Source organism: Phodopus roborovskii, unplaced genomic scaffold (assembly GCF_943737965.1).
Source record: "Phodopus roborovskii unplaced genomic scaffold, PHOROB, whole genome shotgun sequence".
Taxonomy (NCBI): Eukaryota; Metazoa; Chordata; class Mammalia; order Rodentia; family Cricetidae; genus Phodopus; species Phodopus roborovskii.
In genome coordinates this window covers 32,395,287-32,413,387 of record NW_026126482.1, presented here as the reverse complement: position 1 = coordinate 32,413,387, position 18,101 = coordinate 32,395,287, and the positions used below count along the sequence as shown (strand labels likewise).

The 18,101-nt window shown below is 35.8% G+C and overlaps 1 protein-coding gene across 1 annotated transcript in view; it reads right to left on the bottom strand.

Annotated features, from left to right (window-relative positions):
* Positions 1–15,010: 15,010 nt before the first annotated feature.
* LOC127229109 (prolactin-7A1) overlaps positions 15,011–18,101 on the bottom strand; it is a 45,819-nt gene continuing 42,728 nt past the window's right edge. The window contains exons 4-5 of the mRNA XM_051194112.1: positions 16,544–16,723; positions 15,011–15,342 (exon numbers count right to left, since the gene is read on the bottom strand). Of these exons, the coding sequence (XP_051050069.1) occupies positions 15,124–15,342; positions 16,544–16,723 (399 nt within the window). The 3' untranslated portion in view covers positions 15,011–15,123. The remainder of the gene's footprint in view (positions 15,343–16,543; positions 16,724–18,101) is intronic.

The window sequence follows — 18,101 nt, the reverse complement described above, 5'->3', positions numbered from 1 at the left end:
TACAGGGCAATGCATTAATAATTGGAATTGGAGATGAAGTTGAAACCAAAGCAAAGGTGACTTGCTAGATTTGGGGTGAAGAAAGACACAAGAAATGTATCTGAAAAGATGTTGAGTAGATGAGACATACAGGAGTAGGGCTGAAATTGATTAGGAGAGACACATTGACATCTTATACTCATAACATAACATGTTCTATTAAAAATAGCCTTACCAGTTACTTAGAGTCAAGATGCATGGTGACTGTTTTTTCTTTTACTTTGTTTTTTATAATTTCACTGTGAAAATTGGCTTCTAAGAACAACTGGCTTCCTTAAACTATTTCTCATTTCATATTCTGATTAACTTTGTTGTACTTTTTAATGACAAATGTTTATGTAATAGTCTTACAGTTTTTCCTAAACCTATCCTATATTAGATATTTTATTCTTTGCTATAATAAAATATTTGACAAAAGCAAGATGATTCTTGGCTGAGACATTCATGTTATAATCCTTTAAAGTTTGGAAGACATAGTCAAAGGAGCATGAGACAGCTGGTACATTGTAACTGAAATCAGGAAGAAAAGAAAAATGGATACTGGTCACTTTCTACACAAGACCATTTAGCGTCTCATTCCAGGGAAAAACTTAGTTTTCATTAATGTCCTAATAGTCATTAATTGCCTGTAGCTTATCATGTAAGGGATTGGGGGTCTAGTGAAGTTTTCCCCATCCATACTAGCCTGTCAACTCTTGTTGTCATTAGTTAGAACTTTTTTAGGGTGTTGAAATATTGAGAGTTCTTGAGTGCATTCTGTCCTATATAATAGATACAATGACCACAGCAACTAACCTGATTCTCTAGCTCTTAAAATCATCCTGCTGCTTCTTTTGAGATATTCTATGAACCTTAAATGATGGAGTTGTGTGTGGAAATATTAAATGGGGATGCACAACCGATGTTTTATTATTCCCTATAGTTTGACTTGCTCGTTTCTATAATTATTTCTCTTTGCTGAAACAAAAGTTTTTTGTTTTTTTTTTTAAATAGATGTGAGAGCTATACTTAAACTCTTGTTATAATTGTTTGTATTTAGAATACAGGTAGAAAGCATACTGGCTGAGGAAAATGGCAGTAATAAGTTCTTCACTAGGTTCCATTGCCTCACTTGCAGTTGGTAATTTACCAGGCTTACTGCCATAGGCATGTTCTTCTGCTACTTAGAGTGCTACTTAGAGGAAATGAAGTCCAAATATGGTTGTTGATTACTCCCAAGATATAAGTGCTACTTCTCAACTCTGAGGATATCTTTTCATGTTGGATGAGGCTAGAAGAAGTCACATATGGATAGGGGTATGGATTATTTTCCTTCCCTGGCTGCTTACAAAACATCTTTTGTTGCTACTACAGTTAGTTCTCAAGTAGTGGGTTACCAGGCCTGTTCAACCTGAAGTATATGATGTCTTTAGCAGTAAGGATTTCTCTTCAAATTCCAGAAAGCAATAAAGGACAATGTCAAAAGGATCTATTATTACATATATTTCTTGGTACTGTAACTAATCTATCCTTCTTTACCATCTCTGTAATGCCCTGAGGGCAGCCTTGTCTTGTTCCTGATTTTAGAGGAATCGCCTTAAGCTTCTCTCCATTTAGTTGGCTGTTGGCTGTTGGTTTACTGTGTATTTCTCTTATTATGTTTAGGTATGTTCCTGTTATCCCTGATCTCTCCAAGACCTTTTACATGAAAGTGTGTTGAATTTTGTCGAAGGCTTTTTTAGCATCTAAGAGATGAACATATGGTTTTTCTTTTTCAGTTTGTTTATATGGTTGATCACGTTGATAGAGTTTCATATGTTAAACCATTCCTGCAACCCAGGGATGAAACCTACTTGGTCATGTTGGATGATTTCTCTGATATATTCATGGATTCGGTTTGCCAGTATTATTGAGTATTTTTTCATCGATGTTCATCAGGTATATTGGTCTACAGTTTTCTTTCTTAGTTGTGTCTTTGTGAGGCTTCATACCTAGATGATTGTGGCCTCGTAGAAAGAGTTTGATAATAAAACTCTGTTTCTATTGTGTGGAACAATTTGAGGAGTATTGGTATTAACTCTTCCTTGAATATCTAGTAGAATTTTGCAGTGAAGTCATCTGGCCCTGGGTGTTTTTTGGTTGGAAGGTTTTCGATGACTGCTTCTATTTCATTGTGGGTTATAGGTCTATTTAAGTTGTTTGTCTGTTCTTGATTTAATTTTGGTACGTGATAGCTATCCAAAAATTTGTTTATTTCCTTTGAATTTTCAAATCTTGTGGAGTACAGGTTTTCAAAGTATGACCTAAAAGTTGTCTACATAACCTCTATATCCCTTGTTATGTCCTCCTTTTCATTTCTGATTTTGTTCTGTCTCTGATTTTTCATTTGTTTGGATAAAGGTTCCTCTAGTTGATTTTTTCGAAAAAAGCAACTCTTTGTTGCATTGATTTTTTTTTTTTTTTTTTTTTTTTGTATTGATTTCCTGGTTTCTATTTTATTGACTTGAGCCCTCAAATTGATTATTTCCTGGCATCTACTCCTCTGGTGTGAGTTTGCTTCTTTTTTTTTTCCCCCCTAAGGCTTTCACTTGAGCTGTTAATTCTCTAATGTGATTAATCCTCTGTTTTCTTCATATGGGCACTTAGTGCAATGAACTTCCCTCGTAACACTGCTTTCAAGGTGTCCCATAAGTTCGGGTATGTTGTGTCCTCATTCTTGTTTGAATTTTAGTAGTGTTTCTTTTATGAATGTGGTTGCCTTTGTATTTGGGGCATAAATGTTCAGAGTTGAGACTCTGTGTTAATGGATTTCTCCTGTGAAGAATATGAAATGACCGTCTTTGTCTCTTTTTTTGTTTTTAATTTAATTTTATTTTATTTAATTTTATATAACAAAGTCCAATTAAATGAAAACAAACATTTATACACAATATTTGGGAATTTGGGCGTCGTTCTTTCCAAACTACTTCCTGCTGGTAACGGTTGCTGTCATGGGGGTTTCGAAGAAGATTCAGAAATCCTGTAGTCTATAGGGCTGTTTTGTTCAGCTGTTTTGAATGTAGCATCACCTGGTACTCTGTTTCAGGCAGTCTGGCGTGATCAACCACATTAGTCTGGAAGGAATCCACATCTTTTCATTTTCTGTGGAAACAAAAATAAAAATCCTTTTCCCCAGTAACTTGTCCGTCAACTTAAATTTTGGAGTCAAAGCATATTTTTTAATTTAATTTATTATTTTACATGTCGAACCCAGTTCCCTCTCCCTCCCTCCCTCCCTCCCCTCAGCCCTCCCTCCCTCCTTCCCTGTCTTTTACCCTCTCTGCCCTCTCACATGCACTCTAAACACCCTCCCCTCCCATCCCCCTACCCCAATTCCATATGTAGGGGAATGTCTTTGTCTCTTTTGATTAATTTTGGTTTGAAGTCTAACTTGTTAGATATTAGGATAGCCATACCTGCTTGCCCATTTGATTGGAAGATCATTTCCTATCCCTTTACCCTGAGGTAATGTCTATCTTTGAAGCTTAGATGTGTTTCTTGTATGCAGCAGAAGGATAGATATTGTCTTCATATCCATTCTGTTAGCCTGTGTCTTTTTATAGGCTAGTTAAGACCATTAATGTTGAGGGAGAGTAAGGACTATTGATTGTTAATTCTTGTTTGTTTTAGATTTGTTGTTGGCAGGGTATTGTGCATATATTTGTCCTGCTTTACCCTTGGGTTCTGGTGAAGGGGGATATCTGTTGCCCAAGTCTTTGTTTGGGTAGTTAACTTCCTTGGGTTGGAGTTTTCCTTCCAAAGCTTTCTGTTGGCTGCATTTGTAGATACGTATTGGGAAAAGCTGGATTTGTCATTAAATATCTTGTTTTCTCCATCTATATGTATTGGGAGTTTTGCTGGGTATAGCAGCCTGGGCTGGCATACATGGACTCTTAGTACTTGTAGATCATCTATCCAGGACCTTCTGGCCTTGAGGGTTTCAATGGAGAAGTCAGGTGTAATTTTGATAGGTCTGCCTTTATATGTTACCTGTTCTTTTTCCTTCCTTCGTTCCTCTTAATATTATTTCTTTATTTTATATTTGTTTTGATTATTATGTTTTGAGGGTTTTTTTTTTTTTTTGGTTCAGTCTATATGGTGTTTGGTATGCTTCTTGTTCTTTCATGGGCATGTCCTTCTTCAGATTGGGAAAGTTTTCCTCAATGATTTTGTTGAATATGTTTTCTGCACCTTTGAGCTGGGCTTCTTCACCTTCCTCTATGCCTATTGTTCTTAGTTTTGGCGTTTTCACAGTATCCCACATTTCCTGGATGTTTTGTGTTAAGGATTTGTTGGATTTATGATTTTCTTTGGTCAATTAATCTATTTCCTCTAGTTTATATTCCACACCTGAGATTCTCTGTTCCATCTCTTGAATTCTGTTGGTTATGCTTGCATCTGTGGTTCCCGATCTTTTGACCAGTTTTTCTATTTCCAGCATTCCCTTGGTTTGTGTTTCCTTTATTGTCTCTATTTTAGTTTTCAAGTCTTAAACCATTTCCTTCACCTGTTTGTTTTTTTCTTGGCTTTCTGCACTTTCTTTAAGAAATTTGTTCATTTCTTCCAATTTTTTGTTTGTTTTTCTTCCATTTCTTTAAGGGATTTTTCTCGCATCTTCTTTCAGGGCCTCTGTAATTTTTATAACCATATTTTGTAAGTCATTCTCTTCTGTTTCATCTGCTAGTTGGTGTAGATTCCCCAGATTCTGGTGGTGTTGTGCTTGCCTTTCTGTTGTTGTTTTCTTGTATTGCCATCTTCCCATAGCTTCTTCCAGTAGGTGTTGATGGGATCTCTCCCTTTTCTCTATGGTACTTCCCTGGTGGGCTTAGGTGGGTCAGAGGTTTGATGTCTGTAGCTCTGGTTGGTCCACTCTCTCTATATGCAGGGGTCTGGTGGTAGGGGTCAAAGATCAGGCTCCAGCAGAAGACTGGTGATGGGAGTCAAATATCTGTAAGGCTGGGACTCAGAATGTCCCTTAAGCTTATAGGCAGATGTAGCCTGTGCCTAGCACTCTCTAGCTGAGTCCTCTTTTGGCAGAGGCCCTGCCATGGGGATCAAGGATCCAGCCCACGGGGACTCAGATTGGTGCTGAGGAGATAGGCTGATCTCTGGGTGGAGACCAGAACTTGAGTAGAGGACTAGAGAGATGGTCAGAGAACAGGCAGGTGGAAATTATGGGTGGTCCCACGTGAATAGGCAGGTCTAGTATGCTCACAACAGCTCCAGGAAGTTCCCCTAAGATGGCTGGATTGTTGGCTCCACCCTCTGTCCCAATGCTCAAACTGAGTGGTGGGACAATGGGCAAATTAGGGCACAGGGTAGGGGGAGGGCAGGTTGCTGGTGGGGGTGAGTGGTTGTTTATCAGAGCGCCAAGAACACTCTAGATGGGGACAGGACACAGGGCGGCAAGATCCTGAGCCAACCCAGGAAGTTCCCAGAGTAGAGTGTAGGGGAGAATCCACCTGACTTGGTCCCCAGACTCACCTCTAGCCAAGGCCTGGGGATGGGAGAGAAAGACTGGGCTGCAGGATGTTTCCCCAGAGATAGGTAGATCTAGCTGGGACCTGGCACTCTCCAGCTGAAGCCTCTTTGGTAGAAGCCCAACGATGGAGGTCAAGCATCCTGCCCACAGGAACTCTGAGTGTCAGGCCTAGATAGGTGGATCTCTGAGAGGGGCCCAGAACTCCAGTAGAGGACCAGCGGTGGGGTCAGAGACCAGGCAGGTAAACTACGGGTGGTCCCTCGTGGATAGGCAGGTCTAGTGTGCTCAGAGCAGCTCCAGGAAGTGATGTTCTTATTCCTTTTAAATTTTGAGTTATATTGATATAAATGTCAGCAATAGAAACTTCAGCTAAAGTCATGAATATTCATGTACTCAAGCCCAGATAATATAAATTCCCTAATCACCTAAAATCTAGAGACAAGATACAAATATACAGTATACATTTTCTTAAATGAAACTCAGTCTAGGCAAAGTGTATTATTTTTTGACAAGTCACGTAGAGGATAAGGATATTGACATTTGACCACAGACTCCTATTAGAAAGAGGCATGATGGGGTGGCTGTTAGCAGTTTTCTCACTTAAGACTCACAACATCGGGGATGCTAGTAATAAGATATTTGAGAATAGTTCGTGAGGAACAGCTATATTCTTTAGTGTCAAGGCTGCATACTAGATTGAATGCACACATTTTGCTCTTGCACACTGAATTGTTTAAAAATGTATTATTCACCACAGAAGCTCCATCATTCATGAAGGAAAAAAAGATGAAAGTAAGAATACTTCTCTCCTTCCTCGTGATCCTCAGGATGCACTCCATCAGGATGTTTATTTTTACTTCAGTATTTTGACTCTTGAAAGGATAGCAAATGGGGCTCCTGGCATATTCTTGGATTCCATCACCAAGTATGTGGAGGGTCCTTCCAGGCATGCAATATTCTTAGTATCTTTTCAAAAAGTGTAGCAACAATCAAATGATAAGTGAGAAATCAAATTAAGGTGAGATTAACATGTGCTACAATTGGTTTTAATCCATGAAGCAGAACTAAAATACTCAATATATTCCTTTGTTCTTATTACTAGGTTGTAGAATATTTATATAGATTAAATTAGGCAGAGTTGTAGATTTCCAACCATTGTCTTACATTTTGCTAAATGATATACCATGTTAAATATTAACTACTTTTTTAGTGAATTATCATATTGCTTTTATTGTATTTTCCTTCTGAAATTATACCATTTGAACTTCCTGTAATATCTTATCTATATGATTGTATTGCTTGTTCATGAGAATTAGAATCTTTGCTGGTATTCAGTAGGTTCCACCAGGACCTGATTCAGAAAGACAAAGTTCACCAATGTTAAAGCCAAATGGTACGACCATTTTGACTTGGATTCATCACACCAGTTAGATTATTCATAATTTTTCTCATTTGTTTTGCTAATTTGCTATTAGGTTATTTTGTGGTATAAAAAGAAAGATTTAATATAGAAAGCATAGCATTCATAAATGAGCCATCTTCAGTCTGCTTACCTCCCTGCCTCACCTCTAGCAGAGCAGCTCATCATTTAGCATGAGTCAGTGATGAACAAAGGCATACTGTTGCCTTCATTATCAGCATCAGTGGGAATCTCATTGTACTTTGACCTCCCTGTATGTGATCAACACCAGGATTGTACAGAAAGCTCATCTTTGATTTAAAATACTTGCTGTGTCTGCTATCTACTAGGTATTCCAATGGCAAGGGCAATGAAAATGAGAGAAGGAATCCAATGGATTTTCAAAGGAAAATGTATAAAGATGTGAAGGGAAGGAACACAACAAGTGGTGTAGTATCCTGGGAGCACTGTGGTGTATAACTCTGTTGGAAGACAAGTCGATTCCAATTCTTACTGTGCATGCTTATGGTAAAAGTTCAATAGTAACCTAACACATCTTTAATTTACTTTACTTAGATAATGTAATAATCTCTCTCTCTCTCTCTCTCTCTCTCTCTGTGTGTGTGTGTGTGTGTGTGTGTGTGTGTGTGTGTGTGTGTGTAAGGACACTGGAGCAAATTAATACAGTAGCCCATGAGGTGTCTTATGGTATAGAACGTTTCAATAATTTTCATCTCCCCTTCTCCTTCACTTCTCTTATTCAAATCCAATCATTCAAGATAAGTTATGGCAGTGAATAAGATAGGAGATATGACAATTATATATTATAAGTTGATCATCTCTTCACATTAAGGGATGAGTTCATGTGTGTGTGTGTGTGTGTGTGTGTGTGTGTGTGCAAATGTAATTTTAGGCATAATGTTCAATTCTGGTCAGTTTCCAACAAAATGATAGGTAAACCAGGTAGTAGAACATTGCTAATGCCTTACCATCTAAATACATGGCAATGTTATGTAATTATGTAAAACATTTATTTTTATTAGCCATCAAATATAGAAGATGAATTTTTCCATTGTTCAGTCTTCTAGACTTTCTTGAGGGAATGATCACATCTATTATAGTGCTTACAATAATCCTCAGAATGGCAAAGCCTGTCCTGTATATTGCTATATCTATTTAAGATAAAACCACAGGTTGAAGTCTCCCTGAGATCCTTTTGGCTTCCTCTACCTAGGGTTCCTCTTTCTAGGGAGTTGAGGGAAAATTCATGTTAGCTTTTGCAATTCTTGATGACAGATTCTTTTCTGTTATTAAATCATAATATCTGTAGATGATAATATATATGTGTGTATATACATATCCCATATATATATTCCCACATATAGTGGGACTTAATAATTTTACAAAAGAATCCATGACCAGAATATGGAAGCATTTAATAGATGTCTATTTTTTAAATGATTGTTGCAAAAACTCAAAATTAAGGGGTAACATAGTTGTTACCTACTCTTCCTCAATTATATTATAATATAATTTTTAATCTAAGTTTTTAGTTGTGAACTATTTCCTATTTTACTATATATCACTTTTCATCCATACAAAAATTTACTGTTTTGAAGGAAAACCTTTTAAAAATTTAAGTTCAAGGACAAGTTACTGGGGAAAAGAATTTCTATTTTTGTTTCCACAGAAAATCGAAAGCTGTGGATTCCTTCCAGACTAATGTGGTTTGATCAAGCCAGACTGCCTGAAACAGAGTACCAGGTGATGCTACATTCAAAACAGCTGGACAAAGCAGCCTTACAGACTACAGGATTTCTGAATCTTCTTCGAATCCCCCATGACAGCTCCCGTTACCAGCAGGTAGTAGTTTGGAAAGAACGACGCCCAAATTCCCAAATATTGTCTATAAATGTTTGTTTTCATTTAAATGGACTTATATATATATATGCATATATATATGCATATATATATATATATATATATAAAGCAAGATTTTTAAAGATCACCTTTTTCTGAGATTTAAGGCAAAGTCATAGTACACATACATCTATAATTAAGTTTTATTTTTCCTGTGGATCAAAACTGATGTGTTCCCTTAACAGACATTGCAAAATTGGACTCTTTTTTTTCTTCTAGTAACACTGAATATAAGGACATTCAAAGATAATCATAAATCCTCAGAGGAATTACATTACCTATAACAAAATTAGTCATCAAATCTGGGCATTTAAAAAGTGAACTAACTATGAAGATTTTAAAACTATGAAATATTAGTTAATAAGCATTTATTCTTAAATATATAAATCTTTACATATCATATTTGTGTAGCTAAATTAGTTAAAATATCTGTTATTCAAAATTAATACTAAAATATTTTGTGAAACTTTAATGGACGACTAGAAAGTTTAGGAATTTAAAAGATTATCAATTTAAAATGGGGAATGAAAAGAAACTTGTGAGCATAAAGGATAACATGAGTATAAATTTACTTAAAATCCATGAACACATGTTACAGTTTCATTTAGTTGGAGTAAGATCTTTTTTTTTTTTCTCTCCTCTTTTATACTGACTAACCTAGAAGTGATAGTATACAACTATCTAACAGAAGAAGCTACTTCCACTTCTAAACCCGCCCCCCTATAGAACAAGTTCAACTTAAAGAAACCTTATACAGCAATTGTTAACTTTTGGGTGCAGCTGAAAGCTACAATTTTGCCTGTCAAATACCTGACACAGTTTCAGTGTAGTCTAGCTCTGTTCTGTCTGTATCAGAAGCAAAGTCTCGGTGAATCTGAGTACTAACAAACCAGGATAAATTCCCAAGGCAATAAATTTTGTACACTGAATGACTTAAAAGGACCACTCAAAGTTAATTTAAAGTGAAACTATTTGAAAATTTCTAAGTCTTTTATGAGATCAATCTAAAATGTAGAAAATTACCAACCTCTAAAATTAAAGTATCTCTATCTGTGAAACTCTGTGTATGCAATTGATTTATCACTGTGAAATACCGTTATTTAATACCATAGCAACACAGAGAAAAACAATACAGTGAAGGACACTGGTCAGAGATATTGTGAGTGTTGATAACTTTAGATAAATGGATCGCAGCATAGCTCTGTTTCTCTAAATCAGGGGCATTGCAGATGCTGTTGGTGTCAAACTTTTTCTGTGGGAAGATGTACTTTTGTACTGACAAATGACAAGTGGATGCGGCTTTGGTGAAATCGTCACTGAAGATATTTTTTATGATGCCATCACACTGTCACAGCGTATCAATGGCCTTACTATAGAAACACACAGAGTATTTGTAAGTACCTCAGTGGCTTCAGGCATCTTTCAAGCACAAAGGTTCATTTGCATTATAGTTTAACCAAAATTATCATAAGTCAAATTTCTGGTAATATCCCTTAACATACCAAAGAAAGCATCAGAAAGTAGAACCAGGAGGATGGGACAGTCATGGCTTCTTAAAGGTTCACAACATACGACTAAACTAAAGGAGAGGGACTTTTTACAAAATTCAGAAAAGCATAGCAACAGTAGAACTCTGCTTTCTTGATCTGGCTTACAGGATGACGTGTCTGCTGACCTACTCACTAAAGCACTATGGCTATTTAATGAAGGACCACAGTAAAATAAGCAGAACAAAATCAACTGCAACAGATTCAATATAGAAAAAAGTCATAGATTTTCAGAAACACTTAAGTGTTTGGAAACTAACACCTGTAGATAATGCTTAGACAATAGAAGGACTAGACAAACAAGTTTTCTCCTCCTAGTAATTATATGTTATGTGGTCAAAATCAAGATCAAGGAGGGAAAAATAGGTAAGTCTTACAGAGGCAATTTGCAATCATGGTAACCTTCTCAGGGACAGACCATGTGTGCTGTGATGGTCAAGCTCCTGGGGGGCCATAATCAGCCCTTGAAGCTGTAGCCATGCTGGTCCACAGGAGCCTCACATTGCTGATCTGCAGATGTTTTAAAGAGTGCTGTAGTTTTCTAAGTCCTTTATGTGGAAGTATTTAATTCTACTAGATAAAGGATTTTTCAACCTAATGTTTAGGATTTCCCCAAATTATGAGTCCAGAAATGAGCAAATGCCTTAATTACCATAGATAACATTCATGTGACAAATCTGATTATAAGGGAGATACATTAATTTTCACAATTGAAATAATTAAGAGTTGTAGAATAAGACACCTCTGTCTTACTTGGGAAGGAGCATTATTTATATTTAAAAAAAGTGGCATTTAAAGAGGGCTTCTGTCATTGTTTACTAAAAATCTTTTCTACTAGTAAAATAGTTGATTACCTGGCATATTTGTATAGTATTGAAATAAAAGATAATGAAAAAAATTTAAAAAGGAGAGGTAAGTCTTGAGTGCCACAATGGGCATCACATAAGATGTGTCTTGGCATACACATTAACTATGTACTTACATTGATGTTTACTTATGAGTTTTTCTTTTGTTCCCCTTGTCTTGTTCCTGCTATCCAACGTCTTCTCTTCAGACATGTTTGTTAATTTTGTAAGTACCTCCCTTACATTCATCTCCTTTCTAAGAAGCTTTTGTGCCTATGCTTTCTTTCACTGCACTGCAACTTAGACAAGAAAGCATCATGAGCCAAATTTCCACAGGGCAATTGCCTCCACAGGTACAGGAAACATCAACTAAAAGTCATGCATAGAGGTAGTCAGCTCAGGGAATCTCATCTTTATAATGAATGCAGAGACATCTCAAGGTTTTCTCTTAATTTTCCTTACTAAAAACGTTCATGCAAATACAAATACACTGTGACATAAAGTTCTAAAAGATATCATAGGGAAAAACTGCAGTGGGAGATGTCTAGTAGTTGTAAGGAAAGATAAAATTCTGTTCCCCATAGACAAAATTCTGGGACAAGATTGTCTAACGTTTCTTATCCTCAGGCAAAAGTATCTAAAGAGATATGTAACAGATATCCTGTTGGACAAGTTCAACTTTCTTCAACTTCAATTCTTCATACTTATCCATCTATGGTTGCCTTTAGTCCAGAGGATTTTGATTTGAGAATGAACCTCTGGTTGGGTTATACATAAACATTTAGGTATTTTCTCTATCTTTCTTTTTAAGAGTATCATATAGCATATATACTATATATTAAGTCATTTTTAGATAACTCAAATTGTAGACTATCAGTTTCCATAAATGTAATGCTTCAATACTTTAATTTTTGTAATATAAGAATTTATATCTCTAGTTGTATATACATACACATGTATTATGGATAGGTGTGCTTGTCTCTTCTTAGATTAGAAATTTTTATAATCTAAAATTAAGTGAAACAAACGCCTTTGTTCCCCATTGCATAAATTCACGGCTGTCATTAATTCTGTTTCTTTGGCAGTGCCACCTGTAGAACATTAGTATCAGCACACTGTTTATATTATAGTGTTACTTAACTTACCCCATATTGGCAAGAACTGTAATATATACCGTGTTTATCTTAGGCTTTAGAACTGGGTGTGTTTAAAGTTGATTCTAGTAAGCAAACTCCCAATACCAACAAAACAAATGTATTTTTTCCTTTTTAGAGTTATGACAATTTGAACCCATTGAATCATGTTCCCATTAAAGTACCATTTCTTAATCTCAGCAACATCACCCTTTGAACTATATTTTTCTTTCAGAGTTCCCTGGCATCTGAAGATTTTTAAACAGCATCCATGGTTTCTAGCCCTTAGTTGCCACTTGTATGTGCCCCCCCCCCTTATGTGTTTGTTGGTGGGTAGGGGGTACAGAGAGAAAATTGTCTTGTTTTATTTTATTTTGTTTCAACATTAAATCTCTCAGTGATTTCAAACTTGGTAAGTAGACTGGCCAGGCTGGTTAGCCAGGATCAAACATCCACCTGTCTGTTTCCATTAGCAGTAGGATTACCAGCCTCTCCCTTCACAGCATGCTTCCACTGTGCCCTTCCTACTATTTCAAGTAGGGTCTGGTGGTGGGGCATGAGGCAATGAGCCATATTATGACTGTAATGAAAAAGCAAAGAAAGAAGAATAGTGACCCCTCTGTCTTCATTTTTCTCTTTATATTTGAGATTATTATATAATGGCATTGTTTCTACATCGCCTTTCCTCCCTCCAAACACTTCCACATAGCCCTCCTCTCTCTCTCTTTCAAAAATATGCCTTTTAATTATTACTATATGCATATATGTGTATGTATCTACATATGTGTTTCTAAATATAATATGCTCAGACTGTATAATGTAGATAGGTTTTCAGTGTTGACCATTTAGTATTGGATAACTAATTGGTGTCCTTCTAACTAGAGATGACTATTTCTTGCACTCTCAGAATTCACTTGGTATAATGTGTAGATCTTTTTTTATCACAACTGAGGGCATGGTTCTATCCTGATAGCTGTAGAATTTTACATGCACCTCATAGTCAGTTGACTTTTTGTTGACAACATAGGGAAAGGCAGACAATTCACCTAGGAATGGACATGCAGGTTAGAAAACACAGTAGAACCTGGAGGGTCTTGAAAATCAAGGGGAGATGTCACAGAAGTCCAAAATATTCAAAACTGCAAACACAGGAGGCTTTTGTAATGTTTAATGAATAAAAATGTGTTTGCATTTTTCTACTCACATGAGCATAGTTAACGATGTGTGTAATTCAGTTCAGAGTGTCCTGTGAAACAATGAGTATATCCCCAGGTGTAGATATTAGCAAAACAGGTTCTCTGCATAGGGAATTTATGGAACAGCTTTAATATTATTTAGTCTTTAAATTTCAATGTAATTTATATACTATATGTTGTAATTACTCTTTAATTGCTGCCTTCTCCTTTTTTCCCAGCTTCTATTTTTCATATAATTCACCACTCAGATTTGTGCTAACAGAGCTTTTGTATCATCCACTGGAATGTAGGCTATCTAAAAATGGCCATATTACCCTCTCTTCTTTGAAGCCACTAACCATCATATCTCCTCAGTCATGGGTTGGGACCCTTGTCACTTCCACACTCCATGTTTGGCTACTTACTGTCTTGTAGTAAGCACTTTTTATACAAGCAAACACAGCTTGGGTCCAAAAGACAATGTTTTGTTCTGGTGCTCACCATATTCTGTATCTTAAGAGTTTGTCTGTCCCCCTCTTCCAAAATGGTCTCAAGAAGTTGGGATTTTCATGATATAGTTATCCCACCACTGGGTAAGCATCCAACTAATACTTGTTCTCTGGACTTCTAATATTTAAGAATTCCTTTGTTAATTACTATGCACTGCACAAAGGAAATTCTCTCATAAGGACTGAGAGCTTAATCAAGTCTATGAGTACAGAGATAAATTCAGAAGGAAATCTCAGATAGCAGTTTCTTTAACAAAGAGTAAGAGCTGTACTTATCTGATCTATATTGATCTTTTAGAATGTAGTTAGGAATTATTCTGGTCTATCAAAGTGTTGGCTTTAAGTGAGTGCAGGGAGCTTAGGGACAAGAGTGAACATTCACCAGGCTAGGCCAGATAACAGCATGTAGAAGCCTGTTCTGGCCTACAGATAATATAATGGCATGGGATGATAGTATAAGGTCTGATGAACCAAAATGATTACTCATATACACTGGATGAATCCTGTGTGAATACTGGCCCAAACTTGGAGGTTGCGAAGGCACGGGCATCATTCCTAAGACTAAACTGGACTACTGAGTGTGGTAACATATGGTCCTCTTTGAGGATTGTGGTGAGTGCAGTTGACTTAGGGATAAGAGAGAAGACATAACAAAGATACAGCAGGGTGTCCTGGCCTTGTAGAACTTATTGAATAACTATGGAATGGGCCAACAGGATAAGTTCTGGTAAATTGAATTACTTTCTAGAGGTATTCTAATATCCCCATTACTTAATAACATGGAAATATTTTTAATTGTGAATTTACTCTATGATTCTAATAACTATATCAACATTAATATTGATTTTCTGTGATTCTAAAGTAAGTTGTGAATTATACCAATTGCCAACCTCTTAAAGCTATTAATACACTTATTACTAAATAAATAAAAGATACCAACAAATTTTCTTTTCAAACTTTGTCATATAAACCATGTTTATTTTTTAAGAGACACCCAGTATACTAAAGCATACCTTCAAAATGTATAGAATTAAGAATATTTAAAAGAATGTAAAATCATGAATCATGTATAATTCTTGGGGATCGGCATATGTCACTATTAACAATAACCACACACCTCAAGAGCATAAGAGAAAGGTCAACTGTATGTATATCAACATGCAAGCAATATGATAATTTACAAAGTGCAATAAAGCGAGAGTCTTCATCAGATGATTGAAAGTCTTCAAGACCAGACCAGAGATTGTAATCCACATTTTCTGTTGTTCCGTAAACCTAGTGACCAAAATGATAATCAGTCAATTAGTATTTACACAGCTTGTGTTTGCTTTTCCTCTCCTTCCTAGATGTTAAATTATATTTAAAGAAATAATAAGAATATTAAACTTCTTGCATACACGTATCTATTTCAGAATACCTGCCTGTAAGAGTAGCAAGAAATGTAATGGGAGTAATCCATTCTATGATTGGATCTAAGCACCATACCATGAGATGGAACCCATACCTGCTACTGTTAATGAAGCTTAGAATCTATGACTAGATAAGTCACAGACATAGAGGAAACATACTAATAGTATTCTGCTAAATGAACAAAACAATAAAAATAATGTAGTACTCATAGATGAGTCTAACACAATCCTCATTAGAGAAGTTTCTTTTGACAGTACATAGTTACTAATAAGAGATACACAACTATGCAATGTGCAGAGATTAAGAGACTCTGATCCACTCAGCCTTAAATAAGATGTCTTTATCAAACCCTTCCCTCAAGGATCCATTATCTACATGGAAGAGGAGGCGGAAAATTTTAAGTGGCTGAGATGAGATGTAGCTGACATCATGGAAACAGCATCTTCCAGAAACATATGAATGTATGATACATATATACATTCATACATTCATACATACATACATACATACATACATACATACATATTCACAGAGACTTTGACAGCATGCACAAGACTTGCACAAGCTCAAACCAAACTAGATCCAGGGCTAAAACAGGGTAGTAAATACATAGTTTTATCTTTAACCAAAAAGTTATTTGCAACTGATAATTGATGCAAAAGGAAAAAAATCAGTTTTGTCCAATGGAGTAAAAGCAAGACATGTGCACATATTTTCTTACATTTAATTGATTTCAGATGAAATCTATTACTCTGAGGAATGACAACAGGATTTGATGGTTGAGCATAGACTTAGGTTTAACATTGATAATGAATGCTTATTGGCAAGATGTAATTGTGTTAAGAGAGTCTAATGAAGTAGTCAGGAATATTTCATTCTGCCTAGAATTGTAGGTACGGTTCAAGTAAAAAAATTAAACTTTAGTGTTTATCTTTTACTTCTAAGGATATTTATAAGATTGGGTGCCAAATATTGTTTTTGAAAATTGAGGTTTTCAAAATGTAATATCTATTGCAGAAGAGAAGTCATTCATGAATGAGGAAAAAAAGGTAAGAACACTACTCACCTTGCTCATTATACTCTTGGTGTCCTCAAAAAGCTTGGCAATTTTTGTCCTAATGTCTTTGGCTAATGATAGGATATTATCCTGTATTCCAGGCATACTTCTGAGTATGGTCAGGAGGTTGTGAACAGTGCTATTCCAAGCCTGTACTCTACTGAGTATCAGTTTGGGGAAGTCTTCAAGCTAAGCAGCCAAGTTCCAACAATTACATTAATAAGTGAAATAAAGAAAGATCAGTTAGTTTGGGTTTTTTGTGAGATAGGTAAGTGAAATATCCATTTGTTATTTTTGTGGGAAGGAAGAATGGTTTAGGGAGATAAAAATAATACAGATTAATAAAGCAAAAATGATTAACCTGTAATTTGCCATCATAATATTGTATATATATCTATTATTTCTAATTACCCATTTTATCAATCATGATACATTTTCCATATGAAATTCTACCATCAGATCTTCCTGTAAACTCTTTCATGCTTTGTTTCATTTATTTGTTTGTTTGTTTGTCTAGAGAAACATAAGAGTTTGCTGTGGCTTAGTAGGTATTCTAATTCAGGAAAAATAGATTCCCACAGAGTAAATGGTGAGACATTTAACTTAGATTCATCTCAAAATAAAGTAGATTGTTCAAAATCATACTTATTTTTAGGTTGTTTTAAGGTATTAGTAAAAATATTCTGAGTAGACAAATTGACCTTAGTAAGTATGGTTTCCTCAGTCTAGAACAAACCCTCTCCTTGCCTTCAGCAAAACAGCACATTTTTGAAACATATAAGCAAAGAACAATGGGATGTCATTGTCCTTAATAAAAACATAAGTAAGAATAACAATGGAATTTTGACTATCATGTGGGTTCCAAATCTTAGATGAAACTCATTCCTACTTAAACATGTTCCATGTACTAATAGCTTTAGCTATTATAGAGACAATGAAAAGAGTAGAGTGAAATCTAGTGGACATTGTGATGGAAAAAAGAAAAACACATGAAGGAAAGGACCAGATCCTTTCTGGCAAGGTGCTGGGAAGATTGATGCATATGAATAAGAGGGAGGACTTGCATTGGTTGGAACCCAACATCCATTCTGGTAGAGAAAGCTGATGACCCAAGTTCCATAAAATTTTCAGTGCCTCATTCCACTTACATCAGCTAGCTTTTTTGAGTATTAATTGTAATGATGTCAACAAAGCTCTTTGTGAAATCCTAGTCTTAGAATGCATACTTAGATACATTTTCTTCCCTCACTTTGCCTTATTATTTTCACACAATGCCTAAATCAGTTCGTTTGAGGATAAGTTATGGGAAAGAATCATAAGAACATAACAGTTGTTAATTACAGCTGCAGTGATATGTAGACCTTCTTATTACATCTGAGGGACTGGCTCACTCTGAGAACTTTAAACAATGTTTATAGCATTTCCTTGTTCAGGTGCTTACAGTTGAGACAAAGAAGAGATCACAAAAGTTGTGAGGAAATGGATAGAAAAGTAAGAAGCAGAAGTAGGATCAAAAGAGTCATGAAAATCAAGAGACTGAATAATGTGAGATTTGCTAGTGTGGAGC